This window comes from Oncorhynchus gorbuscha, linkage group LG04 (assembly GCF_021184085.1).
Source record: "Oncorhynchus gorbuscha isolate QuinsamMale2020 ecotype Even-year linkage group LG04, OgorEven_v1.0, whole genome shotgun sequence".
In the NCBI taxonomy this organism is placed as follows: domain Eukaryota; kingdom Metazoa; phylum Chordata; class Actinopteri; order Salmoniformes; family Salmonidae; genus Oncorhynchus; species Oncorhynchus gorbuscha.
In genome coordinates, this window is record NC_060176.1 from 73,251,923 (window position 1) to 73,267,431 (window position 15,509).

At 46.0% G+C, this 15,509-nt stretch overlaps 1 protein-coding gene across 9 annotated transcripts in view; it reads left to right on the top strand.

Annotated features, from left to right (window-relative positions):
• The window catches only part of rtkna (rhotekin a), a 105,133-nt gene that overhangs the window by 76,617 nt on the left and 13,007 nt on the right, over nucleotides 1–15,509 (top strand). For all 9 annotated transcript variants that reach the window (XM_046348022.1, XM_046348021.1, XM_046348019.1 and 6 more), the window contains exons 2-4: nucleotides 8,443–8,642; nucleotides 8,809–8,870; nucleotides 13,322–13,375. In XM_046348022.1, coding sequence (XP_046203978.1) covers nucleotides 8,443–8,642; nucleotides 8,809–8,870; nucleotides 13,322–13,375 — 316 coding nt within the window. The remainder of the gene's footprint in view (nucleotides 1–8,442; nucleotides 8,643–8,808; nucleotides 8,871–13,321; nucleotides 13,376–15,509) is intronic.

The following is a 15,509-nucleotide window of genomic DNA, read 5'->3' on the forward strand; positions in this document are numbered from 1 at the left end:
CTACCTCATCCCATACTGTTTTTATTTATTTACTTTTCTGCTCTTTTGCACACCAGTATCTCTACCTGTACATGACCATCAGATCATTTATCACTCCAGTGTTAATCTGCAAAATTGTAATTATTCGCCTACCTCCTCATGCCTTTTGCACACAATGTATATAGACTCTTTTTTTCTTTTTTCTACTGTGTTGTTGACTTGTTTATTCCATGTGTAACTCTGTGTTGTTGTCTGTTCACACTTATATGCTTTATCTTGGCCAGGTCGCAGTTGTAAATGAGAACTTGTTCTCAACTAGCCTACCTGGTTAAATAAAGGTGAAAAAAAATACAATTTAGTTCTCTCTGTCCCGACTTGTTTTTAGAAGCTGCGAATCATTCTGGTTGGTTTTTCCTGATGAGCTGCAGGGTGCCTCCTACGAGCCTGTTGAGAGAGGAGATGTGGAAGAGGGATGGAGGAGAGATGGAGAGCAGTATATTAGACAGTCAAAGTGATGGATGCCTCTGCAGGGGATAGATTTATGTGTATGTAGATAGACTCCAGCAGCCAGACAGGTAATTCAGTGTGGCAGGCATCTCTCGCAGCAGACAGGAACCAGTCAGTCATTTATATAGGCTGTCTGTCAGGCCCTCGTATGGCCTACCTGTTTAGTGGGAGAACAGTTCACGATGATCCGTGTTACACCACTCTATGTCTGATTGAAAGGTGTGTGTGTTTTACCACAGTCCACACCTACAGTGGGGCAAAAAAGTATTTAGTCAGCCAACAATTGTGCAAGTTCTCCCACTTAAAAAGATGAGAGGCCTGTAATTTTCACCATAGGTACACTAGGTACAAAAAAAATATCCAGAAAATCACATTGTAGGTTTTTAATGAATTTATTTGCAAATTATGGTGGAAAATAAATATTTGGTCAACAACAAAAGTTTATCTCAACACTTTATATACCCTTTATTGGCAACGACAGAGGTCAAACGTTTTCTGTAAGTCTTCACAAGGTTTTCACACACTGTTGCTGGTATTTTGGCCCATTCCTCCATGCAGATCTCCTCTAGAGCAATGATGTTTTGGGGCTGTTGCTGGGCAACACGGACTTTCAACTCCCTCCAAATATTTTCTATGGGGTTGAGATCTGGAGACTAGCTAGGCCACTCCAGGACCTTGAAATGCTTCTTACGAAGCCACTCCTTTGTTGCCCGTGCGGTGTGTTTGGGATCATTGCCATGCTGAAAGACCCAGCCATGTTTCATCTTCAATGCCCTTACTGAGGGAAGGAGGTTTTCACTGAAAATCTCACGATATATGATATGACAAGGTGGCAGAGACAATGGTCCTGCTCACAGCATCACCACAAGCATCTTCTACTTGCTATCTACTTCTATGTCTTGTGTGTGTGTGTTCTAAATAAGGCAGCAGCAGTGACGTTAAGTCAGGGTGTGTTTATTTTCGCTTGGTGTATTTGTGAATGCATGTTTTGGATGTGTGGTCTATGTGTGTAGTCACCCAGGGTCCAAGGTCCCCCTGCAATGTCTGCTGGAAGTCTATATTAGGGGAAGGTTAGAGTGGGAGGGTTAGGGGGGGGGTTTAAGGGCCAGCTAGAACGGCTCATCTGATTAGCCCTGATTTCCTCATCCAGCTTCAGACACAGAAAAGCCCTGGATTAGAGAGTGCCACGCAGCCACCAGCAGTGTGGGTGTGACTGTGTGTGGGGTGTATGTGTGTGTGTACAGGCACCACAAGTGGGGTCTATCTCTTTCTGGCACACCATGTCCTTTCCCCCTCATTCCTCCTCTCTTCTACAGCAGATTCCTCTCTCTGCATTGTATCTGTCTGTTTCTCGCTCCATCTTTCTTCAATTGAATTCCAGGATGAAGAGAAGAATCCAAGTGGTCTTGTTGAGAGAGATCATAGGAGACTTTGATCAGGGTCTTACCTAGGCCTATCTTAACAGTTCCTCTCTTTTCTCTTCCGTTAGCTTACAGGAAAAGCCAGCTAATCAGTTAACGAGCCAGCGCTCTGAACATGTGTAGTAGTTTGTGGCTTTGTTCCAACCTACAATTTAACACTGGGCCTTTTCTACTGTCTATTATGCTTGTGTGTGTATAGGCGCCCTGCTGTGCTTAATGGTTTTGTGTGTGTAATTATTTTCCTCTTGCAGCTCCCTGACAGTCAGTTCTGCCAATCATTCTCATTAGAGTTTTTCTCATTCCTGTTAGATTGGCAGACGATGGAATGTAGTGGAGTTAGGGCTGGGAGATTATGGCCCAAATATCATATTTAAATATAACCTTTATTTAACTAGGCAAGTCAGTTAAGAACAAATTCTTATTTACAATGATGGCCTACCGGGGCACAGTGGGTTAAAACCTCTACAGGATTGGTGGGTCCCCTTCGGGACGGTTGAGCTAGCGTAGGCTGTGATTAGCATGAGGTTGTAAACAAGAACATTTTCCAGGACATAGACATATCTGATATTGGCACTGTACAATATCAGTAGCTATTAATTATAGTGAAATAATACCATGCTATTGTTTGAGGAGAGTGCAGAGTTATGAACTTGAAAAATTAATTAACCAATTAGGTACATTTGGGAATTCTTGATACAGAATTTTGAACAGAGAAACGATGGTTAATTGGATCCGTCTGGAATAATACATTATGGCCTTTCTCTTGCATTTCTTGCATGATGGTACAAAAAAAAAAGACAAAAAATGCATGTTTTTTACTTTGTTATTATCTTTTACCAGATCGAATCTGTTATATTCTCCTACATTCATTTCACATTTCCACAGACTTCAGTGTTTCCTTTCAAATGGTGTCAAGAATATGCATGTCCTTGCTTCAGGTCTTGAGCTCAGATTTGGGAATATCATTTTAGACTAAAATTGAAAAAAAGATTCTGGAGGTTTTAACTCTCTGAATGTGCACGCCAATGAATTAATTTGGTAAATTCAGTATCTTCTTCTTCTTCTTCTTCTTCTCAGATTAGCCTACTTATTTTAGTCACACCTTTAAAACCTGAGCCTTGAGGACACTTGATGAGGTACAAGTGGTACTAGCCCTGTGTAATTGATAACAAACCAAGCTAATCTCAGTTCATGAGGGTGAGTCTGCCAGAAGGTCTTAGTGAGTCTGTAAGCAGGGCTTGGCTTGGCTTGGCTGCCAGTCTCTACTCTTAACAGATGAGCTTGTTGTTGTGAAGCTCTTAGGCACTTTCCTTTCACCATAGACAGGCTTGGTCTCTTCAAACTAAACCCTCACACACATGCAAACACATTCACATAGGGCTGGGTGATATAGCCTAAAATCAGATTGTTGTATTATTATTGTTGTTTTTTATTCGTGGGCAATTCACAATATATATATATATAGTTTAAAAAAACATGTTTCTCTAAATAAGCTTTGTTGTATAATTAAGGTCAATACACTGCATTTCAAACAGTCAGCAGTAATCTAATGAATTGAGCGCTTGTAAAAGGACATTTCGGCTAAATATAAACCTTCCACAACCATCAGACCAACTAATAATGGCATTATTTCATCAAAATGGTTTAACCTGCTTATTTGTAGTAATCACTGATCTGTCTTTCAAGTCTGTCTATAAAAATGACATTTTGGTTCCAAATTTCACCAGAATTATGGACAATGCACATTGGTTAATAATCACCAACTTCTGGTTTCAGGCATGATAGAAAATTAACACAGGTCTCGTGAGTTGCCACATTATATTTATTTTTAAAGTCAAGCGAAAGATCTGTTCAACATAGGTGGGAGTTGAGACATAAAAAGGGTATCGTTACAAATGTTAAGTTCTCCTCTATTACAGTAAAATAATGTGTGTCGGTTTCCATATGGCCGATTTTTTTTTCTTTTTTTTTTTCGGACCAAACCTCAGATTTCAAACTGCTTGGCGTCACAGAGGAAGAAGTGATCTTTAGCCTCTTTGTTGTTGTGAGTGGCAGGGGAAGGAGCTTGGTGTCTGTGTGAGAGGGAAGGTGCACAGAAGAAGTGAAGGAGACGAGACCAAAAAAACAGAATGCTCATGAAACTGAAAAAAAAAATACTCACCTTAATTCTTGCGATACCGACCGCGATAAAGGCATTTGAAACATCACGCTAAAACATTCCTACTCTCACACGCATGCTCCCATGACCCCCACCGACCCCCAGCTAGTAGTGTACTCTTTCATAGAGCTGCACCCATGACCCCCACCGACCCCCAGCTAGTAGTGTACTCTTTCATAGAGCTGGACCCATGAATCCCACTGACCCCCAGCTAGTAGTATACTCTTTCATAGAGCTGCACCCATGACCCCCACCGACCCCCAGCTAGTAGTGTACTCTTTCATAGAGCTGCACCCATGACCCCCACCGTCCCCCAGCTAGTAGTGTACTCTTTCATAGAGCTGCACCCATGACTCCCAGCTAGTAGTGTACTCTTTCATAGAGCTGCACCCCATGACCCCCACCGACCCCCAGCTAGTAGTGTACTCTTTCATAGAGCTGCACCCATGACCCCCACCGAACCCCAGCTAGTAGTGTACTCTTTCATAGATTTGGACCCATGAATTCCACCGACCCCCAGCTAGTAGTGTACTCTTTCATAGAGCTGGACCCATGACCCCCCCCCCTCCCAGCTAGTAGTGTACTCTTTCATAGAGCTGGACCCATGAATCCCACCGACCCCCAGCTAGTAGTGTACTCTTTCATAGAGCTGGACCCATGGAAAGTTTGCTATGTAGAACCCCTAGGCTGTATCTCTGCTCCAGAACACACACACACACACACACACACACACACACACACACACACACACACACACACACACACACACACACACACACACACACACACACACACACACACACACACACACACACACACACACACACACACACATATATATATAATCACATCTTTTTCTGTCCACATCCACACACACCGCTCCCCTCTGAGCAGGGGCCCAGCTGCACTGGGACACTCAGTGCCTTTGTGTGAGAACAGCTGGCAGCAGTCACACACTATGTTGTTGATTTGATTTGATACTCTCCCGACAAACACACAGTCGCACGTATGCCTAAAGCCGTCCATTCCCACTGGACACAGACGTCAATTAAACGTCTATTCCATGTTGGTTCAACGTAATTTCGTTGACGGGCCGCCCCCAGGTGGTGAGGGTAGGAAATAACATCTCCACTCCGCTGATCCTCAACACTGGGGCCCCACAAGGGTGTGTTTTCAGCCCTCTCCTGTACTCCCTGTTCACCCATGACTGCGTGACCATGCACGCCTCCAACTCAATCATCAAGTTTGCAGACGACACCGTGGTGAAACTTTCCATGGGTTACAACGACCAGATGGCCTACAGGGAGGAGGTGAGGGCCCTGGGAGTGTGGTGTCAGGAAAATAACCTCTCACTCAATGTCAGTAAATCAAAGGAGATGATTGTGGACTTCAGGAAACAGCAGAGGGAGCACCCCCCTATCCACATCGATGGGACAGTAGAGGAGAAGGTGGAAAGTTCCTGGACGTACACATCACGGACAAACTGAAATGGTCCACCCACACAGACAGTGTAGTGAAGAAAGCACAACAGCACCTCAGGAGGCTGAAAAAATGTGGCTTGTCACCAAAAACCCTCACTAACTTTTACAGGTGCACAATTGAGAGCATCCTGTCGGGCTATATCACTGCTTGTTACAGCGACTACACCGCCCACAACCGCAGAGTTCTCCAGAGGGTGGGGCGGTCTGCACAACGCATCACCGTGGGCAAACTACCTGCCCTCCAGGACACCTACACCACCTGATGTCACAGGAAGGCCATAAAAATCATCAAGGACAACAACCTCCCGGGCCACTGCCTGTTCACCCCGCTTCCATCCAGAAGGCGAGGTCAGTACAGGTGCATCAAAGCTGGGACAGAGAGACTGAAAAACAGCCAGACTTGAAATCATTGGCCACTTTCATAAATGGAACACTATTCACTTTAATAATGCCACTTTAAGAATGTTTACATATCTCACATTACTTATCTCATATGTGTATAATGTATACTGTATCCTTCACTATCTATTGCATCTTAACCGCTCTGTCTCTGCTCATCCATATATTTTATACTTATATATTCTCATTCCATTCATTTACTAGATTGTGTGTATTAGGTTTTGTTGTGGAATTGTTAGATATTACCTGTTAGATACTGCTGCACTGTCAGATCTAGAAGCATAAGCACTTCACTACACTCACAATAACATCTGCTTACCATGTGTATGTGACCAATAAGATTTGATTTGAAATGACGTGAGAACAAAGTTGATTCAACCAGTGTGTGTCTTGTGAGTTGTTTGTGGATAGTCTATTACATTTGCTGGTTCTGTTCAGTGCTCTATGTATTGGGACAAATCCTCTGGTTCTTCCACCATTAGACCACTGCAGATTTCGTTCAGGCCCTGGTGACTTCAGCACTCTGGCTGTAGACTGGGAAACACACTCAGACCAGAGGGAGAAGTCTGTGCCTTGGACAGGATCGTGGTTGAACTGCTTTGCCACTGCGTTGCTATCGTTAATGGAGGTACACAAATACCCCAACGAGGCATTTTTAAGGCATTAATTCCACGCGGTTACAGGGTTAATTCTGTGTGGTTACAGGGTCAATTCTGTGTGGTTACAGGGTCAATTCTGTGTGGTTACAGGGTCAATTCTGTGTGGTTACAGGGTCAATTCTGCGTGGTTACAGGGTCAATTCCGCGTGGTTACAGGGTCAATTCCGCGTGGTTACAGGGTCAATTCCGCGTGGTTACAGGGTCAATTCCGCGTGGTTACAGGGTCAATTCCGCGTGGTTACAGGGTCAATTCCGCGTGGTTACAGGTTCAATTCCGCGTGGTTACAGGGTTGGCGTTCAGTGCTGGGAAATCATTTTTATTGTTTCTGCAGAGGATGACATATATGATGTCCTCAGGACCTTATCAAACAGCCGTCTATTTTTAGTGTGAAATCATTTTTATTGCCCCCCAGATTCTCTATCATGCCTCGTAACCCATGGTGCCAGAACCAAACTATGACAGAGTGTCCTACTTCAGTGGTTCCCAAACAGGGGTACTAGGACACCTGGCGGTACTTGGCCCATTCATAGGGGCTACTTGGCCCATCCATAGGGGCTACTTGAAGAATCATGAGACCAAAATCTAACTGGTAAAATGCACATGAAAGTGTACTTTCGGAGTACTCCAGGTAGAGCAACATTTTGTTGGTGGACAGTAACTGAAAAAGGTTGAGAACCACTGTCCTACTTGAACAAGCCATTGGTTTTGGGTGATTTTATTTTATTTTTTGTATATTTGCGTCTGGTGGAATTTGTTTGTGTGTATGTGTTAGCATAGGCTATGTCTCTGTGTTTGTGTGTATGTGTTAGCATAGGCTATGTCTCTGTGTTTGTGTGTATGTGTTAGCATAGGCTATGTCTCTGTGTTTGTGTGTATGTGTTAGCATAGGCTATGTCTCTGTGTTTGTGTGTATGTGTTAGCATAGGCTATGTCTCTGTGTTTGTGTGTATGAGGGATGGATAGACGAACAAAGTCTGAGCCTGTTTCTTTGTGCATGTCTTGAAACTAGGGTGTGTGTGCTTGCAAGTGTATGTTTACATGTGACAAGCTTGCGTGTCTATGTGAAGGAGAAAGAGAGCCCATGTGTTGTGTGTTAATGACAGTCTGCTGATGTGCGTTCCTCTCGCCCCCATGATCATATCCCACAGTTCCCTGGGGCCTCTCTTGGCCCTTCCCTCTCCTGGCCCTGCCCCTCGCTCCCTCCCTCTCATGGCCCTGCCTCTCCTGGCTCTGCCCCTCCTTCGCCCCCCTCCTGGCCCTTCCCCTCCCTCTTCTGGCCCTGCTCCTCCCTCGCTCCCTCCCTCTTCTACCCGTGCCCCTCACTCCCTCCCTCTCCTGGCCCTGCCTCTCCCTCTCCTGGCCCAGCCCCTCCTACGCCCCTCTCCTGGCTTTGCCCCTCCCTCTTCTGGCCCTGCCCCTCCCTCCCTTCGCCCCCCCTGCCTCCCTCTGCCCCTCGCTCGCTCCCTCCCTCTCCTGGCCCTGCCCCTTACTCCCTCCCTCTCTCTCCTGGCCCTAACCCTCGCTCCCTCCCCCGTTCCTTCCCTCACCTGCACCCTCCCCTCCCTCTCTCTCCCAACCTCCCTCACCCCCCCCCCCTCTCCTGGCCCCCTCCCTCTCCTGGCCTTGCCCCTCACTCACTCCCTCCCCTGGCCCTGCCCCTCACTGCTCTTTCTCCCATAAACACAAACGCTCTTCTTCACAGTCATTGTCACATTTAAACTGAACTGTCACACTTACCCTCTTGTTACAGTCTCACTCCACACTCAAAGACTAACCCTGTTCCAGTCAGTAAAATGTCCAAACCCATGTCTCCCTCCCTCTCTCTCTCTGCCTGCAGGACAGTAACATCCAGAAGAAGATAGACCATGAGATCCGGATGCGTGATGGGGCCTGTAAGCTGCTGGCTGCGTGCTCCCAGAGAGAACAGGCCCTGGAGGCCTCCAAGAGCCTGCTCACCTGCAACACCCGCATCATGGCCTACATGTCGGAGCTGCAGAGGATGAAGGAGGCCCAGGTCATGCAGAGGGTTGCACTAAGGTCAGAGGGCAAACGGATAGGGCAAGGGGGCGGGGTAGGAACTTAGGTGCATAAATGGAGCTATACCCATAGGGTGAAGGGTTTAATGTGGTCTGAGTGGGTAATTGAGCAGGGTTTACAATTAGATTTTCCGTTGTTGTCATCCTCTTCTTTCTGTCTCGACTAGGTCATCGGACGCAGGGCCCACAGACGACAGACTACCCTGTAAAGGAAAGGTGGCCATCTCAGGTAGGCCCCAGGTGTGTGTGTGTGTGTGTACCTTTGTAAAGGAAAGCTGCATGTCTACCCAATAGCAGAGCTTCATGTAGTCCACTTCATCATCTCCTATTATGCCATGCATATGCTGTGGGGGGGGGTGTGTGTATGTGGGTTATGGAAAGGGGTTCATTTAAAAGCTGAGTGTGGGATACGGGGTTAGGCTGAGTGAAAGGGGGTTATAATGAGGGAGAAATGGTGTGGGGGGAGAGCGAGAAATGGTTTGGGGGGAGAGAGAGGACTGGGTTTGGGGGGGGGGGAGAGAGAGGACTGGGTTTGGGGGAGAGAGAGGACTGGGTTTGGGGGGAGAGAGAGGACTGGGTTTGGGGGGAGAGAGAGGACTGGGTTTGGGGGGTGAGAGAGAGGACTGTGTTTGGGGGGAGAGAGAGGACTGGGTTTGGGGGGAGGAGAGAGGACTGGGTTTGGGGGGGGAGGACTAGGTTTGGGGGGGAGAGAGAGGACTGGGTTTGGAGGGGAGAGAGAGGACTGGGTTTGGGGGGAGAGAGAGGACTGGGTTTGGGGAGGAGAGAGAGGACTGGTTTGGGGAGGAGAGGGAGGACTGGGATTGGGGGGAGAGGGAGGACTGGGATTGGGGGAGAGGGAGGACTGGGATTGGGGGAGGGAGGACTGGGATTGGGAGGAGAGGGAGGACTGGGATTGGGAGGAGAGGGAGGACTGGGATTGGGAGGAGAGGGAGGACTGGGATTGGGGGAGAGGGAGGACTGGGATTGGGGGGGGAGAGGGAGGACTGGGATTGGGGGAGTGGAGGGAGGACTGGGATTGGGGGAGGAATGGGTTTGGGGAGGGAGGACTGGGATTGGGGGGGAGAGTTTGGAGAGGGAGGACTGGGATTGGGGGAGAGTGGGGAGATGGAGGACTGTGTTTGTGGGGAGAGTGGAGAGGGAGGACTGTGTTTGTGGGGAGAGAAGGAATGAGTTGGAGGAGGGAGGAATGGGTTTGGGGGAGGGAGGACTGGGTTTGGGGGAGGGAGGACTGGGTTTGGGGGGAGAGAAGGAATGGTTTGGGGAGGGAGGATTGGGTTTGAGGGGAGAGAAGGAATGGTTTGGGGGGAGGGAGGATTGGGTTTGAGGGGAGAGAAGGAATGGCTCTTGGGGGAGAGAAGGAATGGGTTGGGGGAGGGGGAGGATTGGGTTTGAGGGGAGAGAAGGAATGGCTCTTGGGGGGGGAGAGAAGGAATGGGTTGGGGGGGAGGGGGAATGGGTTTGGGGGGAGAGGGAGGAATGGGTTTGGGGGAGAGAGGACAGCGTTTTGGGGGAGAGAGAGGACTGGGTTTGGGGGGAGAGAAGGAATGGTTTGGGGGAGGGAGGATTGGGTTTGAGGGGAGAGAAGGAATGGTTTGGGGGGGGGGAATGGGTTTGGGGGAGAGTGAGGAATGGGTTTGGGGGAGAGGGGGAATGGGTTTGGGGGAGAGTGAGGAATGGGTTTGGGGGGGGAGAGGGAGGAATGGGTTTGGGGGGAGAGAGGTTTGGGGAGGGGAGGAATGGGTTTGGGGGAGAGGGAGGAATGGGTTTGGGGGAGAGGGAGGAATGGGTTTGGGGGAGAGGGAGGAATGGGTTTGAGGAATGGGGAGAGGGATGAATGGGTTTGAGGGGAGAGGGAGGAATGGGTTTGAGGGGAGAGGGAGGAATGGGTTTGAGGGGAGAGGGAGGAATGGGTTTGAGGGGAGAGGGAGGAATGGGTTTGAGGGGAGAGGGAGGAATGGGTTTGGGGGGATAATGAATGAAGGGTTGGGGGAGAGGGAGGAATGGGTTGGGGAGAGGGGAGAATGGGTTTGGGGAGAGGGAGGAATGGGTTTGGGGGGATAATGAATGAAGGGTTGGGGGAGAGGGAGGAATGGGTTTGGGGGATAAGGGGTGAGGATGTGGAGGGGGAGGGAACGAGGGGTGAGGATTTAAACATTTTATGGTTTAAAGAAATTATGCAAAAGAGGTAGCAAACAAGTTATGCTGCTCATCTGATTGGTTGACATATTGTCAATGGAGAAATGTTGTGACTAAACTTAACACAAAGAAAAATAACTTGTATCACCAAATAAAGATAAATGACATAAAGCACAATGGAAAAATACTTTGGAGTACCTTAAATGATATCATGGGCAGAAAACCCAATTAATCTCCATCGTTCATTGAAGGTGATGGTTTATTTATAACAAAACTTTCGATATTGCCAATCATTTCAATGACTATTTCACTACAGAGTTGTTTGTCAATTAAAAAAACAGAATATTATTCAATGGAAGCCTCTCTAACATCAGATATGTACAATGTGGTGTCCCTCAGGGCAGTTGCCTTGGAACGTTACTCTTCTCTATTTTTACAAATTATTTGCCACTGGTTTTACACAAAGCTAGAATGAGTATGTATGCGGCTGATTCCGCACTCTACATGTCAGCACCCAAAGCCAGTGAGCTCACAGTAATAATTCGATATTCAACTGATTATGCCAGTAGGCAGATTATGCAATAGTCATGTAAACAACTTATTCTACTTATATTAATCGGCGTACGGTCAAAATCTAAATAAGCATCTGCTGATTAAAACACCTGGTTTTCTGGGCAATCTTTTGAATTATCATCCCTCTTTAGCGCGATTGAAGTCGGAACAACTGAATGTACGAGTCTTAGAAGTAGTATTCACAAACAAACATGATATATTATGTCCGAACTCCGAATCAAACATGCTTCCCAAAAATAACATGGTCGTTGTGGTAGAACGTTTAGTTTGATTGGTGATTTTTGGCATTGATCAGAGTGCCATCAGGTAACCTGATTTCAGATGTGTCCATGTAAACAGGATTATTAAGGAAATCGTTCTTCTTCCAAAGCATGTAAATGTTTTAATTTGAACTATTATATTCATCTGACTATCCACAATAGTCTCATTATTGTTTGCATGTAAACATACTCCTACTCATTAAAGGGTGTGATCATTGCGCAAGTTGAGGAAGCAAAACTACTAGGTATAATATTGGATGGTCAATTATCATGAGACAAAAGTCGACTGTACTAGTTGGTCAGGCTTTGGTCTTGTCTTATCTTGATAGCTGTCTGGTAATATGGTCATGTACTGCAAAGAAAGACCTAGCAAAGCTGCAGCTGGCTCAGAACAGAGCAGCACACCTTGCCCTTAACAGCACATAGAGAACCAACATCAACAACATGCATGCCAGTTTTCCTGGTTGACGAGAGATTAACTGCTTCTCTTCTAGTTTTTTTGAGGAATACTGTGACAAATTCCAGAGTGTCTGCATAATCAAATAACATTCAGGTCAGACACCCGTACATACCCCACAAGACATGCCACCAGGGGTCTCTTCAGACACCCGTACATACCCCACAAGACATGCCACCAGGGGTCTCTTCAGACACCCGTACATACCCCACAAGACATGCCACCAGGGGTCTCTTCAGACACCCGTACATACCCCACAAGACATGCCACCAGGGGTCTCTTCAGACACCCGTACATACCCCACAAGACGTGCCACCAGGGGTCTCTTCATGTTCCCCAAGCCCAAAAGGAATTGACAGCAACGCATAGTTTTATACAGAGCCATGATCGCATGGAACTCCCTTCCATCTCCCATTACTCAAGCAAACAGCAAAATGACCTTTAACAATGTTTTTGATATAAAGTAACAACTAATGGAAAGGCGGAGACTGTGAGGGCACACTCTAACACACTCTCTAACACACATCATTTTTTTAGTTGTATTGTTTGTATAATGTTTTAGTTGCATTGTTTGGATATCGTTGTATTTGACATTTGTGTGGCTTTCCTTGTCTATCAATGTTTTGTTACGTCATGTTTTTTGTAGACCTACGAAGTGTAGCTGCTGCTTCGGCAAAGCCAATGGGGATCATAATAAACTGACATGAAAGGATGAGGGTGGGAGTAGGAGAGAGAAGAGGTAATTAAAGGATTATGATGAACTGCGCTGGTTCAGTGGGAGGACAGGAGGACAGGGGGCTCCGAGGTCTGTCTGTCTGCTTCGGACTGCTCACAGCTGGAGGGGCACACACACACACACACACACACACACACACACACACACACACACACACACACACACACACACACACACACACACACACACACACACACACACACACACACACACACACACACACACACACACACACACACACACACACACAGTTGATGAACAGAAGTTGTGACTTATCATTGATTGACTGGGTCGACAGGAAGCCGTTTAGTGAGTAAGCTCAGTGCAGAGCATGGGCTTCATCATCATACACACAAGCGCGGACGCGCATTATGACAGTAACTGCCTGGTGGAGGAGATCAAATATTGTGTGTGTGTGTGGTATGAGTTTGTGGTTGTGTATATCTTACATTTGTGGCGGATTTCACTGTCACTCTGACTGTCCTTTGTCATTGCAGACCTGCGGATCCCTCTCATGTGGAAAGACACAGAGTACTTCAAGAACAAAGGAGGTGAGGAGTGCTTCTACACCTGCATTGCTTGCTGTTTGGGGTTTTAGGCTGGGTTTCTGTACAGCACTTTGAGATATCAGCTGATGTACGAAGGGCTATATAAATACATTTGATTTGATTTGAATCAGTGTGCTAGAACTGGCATGAATAAACTCATCAATGATTCATGTCAGTGTGCTAGAACTGGTGTGAATAGACCCATCAATGATTCATGTCAGTGTGCTAGAACTGATGTGAATAGACTCCATCAATGATTCATATCAGTGTGCTAGAACTGGTGTGAATAGACTCATCAATGATTCATATCAGTGTGCTAGAACTGGTGTGAATAAACTCATCAATGATTCATGTCAGTGTGCTAGAACTGGTGTGAATAGACCCATCAATGATTCATGTCAGTGTGCTAGAACTGATGTGAATAGACTCCTCAATGATTCATATCAGTGTGCTAGAAGTGGTGTGAATAGACCCATCAATGATTCATGTCAGTGTGCTAGAACTGATGTGAATAGACTCCTCAATGATTCATATCAGTGTGCTAGAACTGGTGTGAATAGACTCATCAATGATTCATATCAGTGTGCTAGAACTGGTGTGAATAAACTCATCAATGATTCATGTCAGTGTGCTAGAACTGGTGTGAATAGACTCATCAATGATTCATGTCAGTGTGCTAGAACTGGTGTGAATAGACTCATCAATGATTCATATCAGTGTGCTAGAACTGGTGTGAATAGACTCATCAATGATTCATGTCAGTGTGCTAGAACTGGTGTGAATAGACTCATCAATGATTCATATCAGTGTGCTAGAACTGGTGTGAATAAACTCATCAATGATTCATGTCAGTGTGCTAGAACTGGTGTGAATAGACTCATCAATGAGTCATGTCAGTGTGCTAGAACTGGTGTGAATAGACTCTTCAATGATTCATGTCAGTGTGCTAGAACTGGTGTGAATAGACTCATCAATGATTCGTGTCAGTGTGCTAGAACTGGTGTGAATAGACTCATCAATGATTCATATCAGTGTGCTAGAACTGGTGTGAATAGACTCATCAATGATTCATGTCTGTGCGCTAGAACTGGTGTGAATAGACTCATCAATGATTCATGTCTGTGCGCTAGAACTGATGTGAATAGACTCATCAATGATTCGTGTCAGTGTGCTAGAACTGGTGTGAATAGACTCCTCAATGATTCATGTCAGTGTGCTAGAACTGGTGTGAATAGACTCCTCAATGATTCATGTCAGTGCGCTAGAACTGATGTGAATAGACTCCTCAATGATTCATGTCAGTGCGCTAGAACTGGTGTGAATAGACTCATCAATGATTCATGTCAGTGTGCTAGAACTGGTGTGAATAGACTCCTCAATGATTCATGTCTGTGCGCTAGAACTGATGTGAATAGACTCATCAATGATTCATATCAGTGTGCTAGAACTGGTGTGAATAGACTCATCAATGATTCATGTCAGTGCGCTAGAACTGATGTGAATAGACTCATCAATGATTCATGTCAGTGTGCTAGAACTGGTGTGAATAGACTCCTCAATGATTCATGTGCTATTATCCATCGCTTTGATTTTGTGTGAAGAGATGTGAGTCAACTGAGTGATTAGAATTTGGGTAAAGTGGTATCCACAAAGCCTCCCAGAGTAGGAGGGCTGATTTTAGAATCAGTTTCATCTTTTAGATGATAATGAATAACATTACATGGACAGGTGGGAGATCGGATCCTAGATCAGCACTCCTACTCTGAGAGGCTTTGTGGATACGGGCCCTGAGAAAGAGAACTCTTAATGTATTAGAACTGAAACACTGAACATGTGAGCATAACAGTTCATGCTCTTTTAAAAAGACTTGTAGATCTTAACTTCTATACGGCTATTGAAATGTATGTACGTTTCTATTTTTCCCTCTGTAAAGTCAGCAGCTCACTGACAAGCAAACATTCCAACAGTAAGTGATTGGGTATGATAGAAACCTGCTGCACAGACAGCCCTCTTCTGTTCTGTTGTCTTTGTCTGTGCTACTGCAGCAAAGAGGCCTGGATCTGCATAGGATCTGGTATTTGTAGTTCTAGGTGCTCTTTTGATACCGCTGTGTTATGGTTTATGTTGACTGCTACGT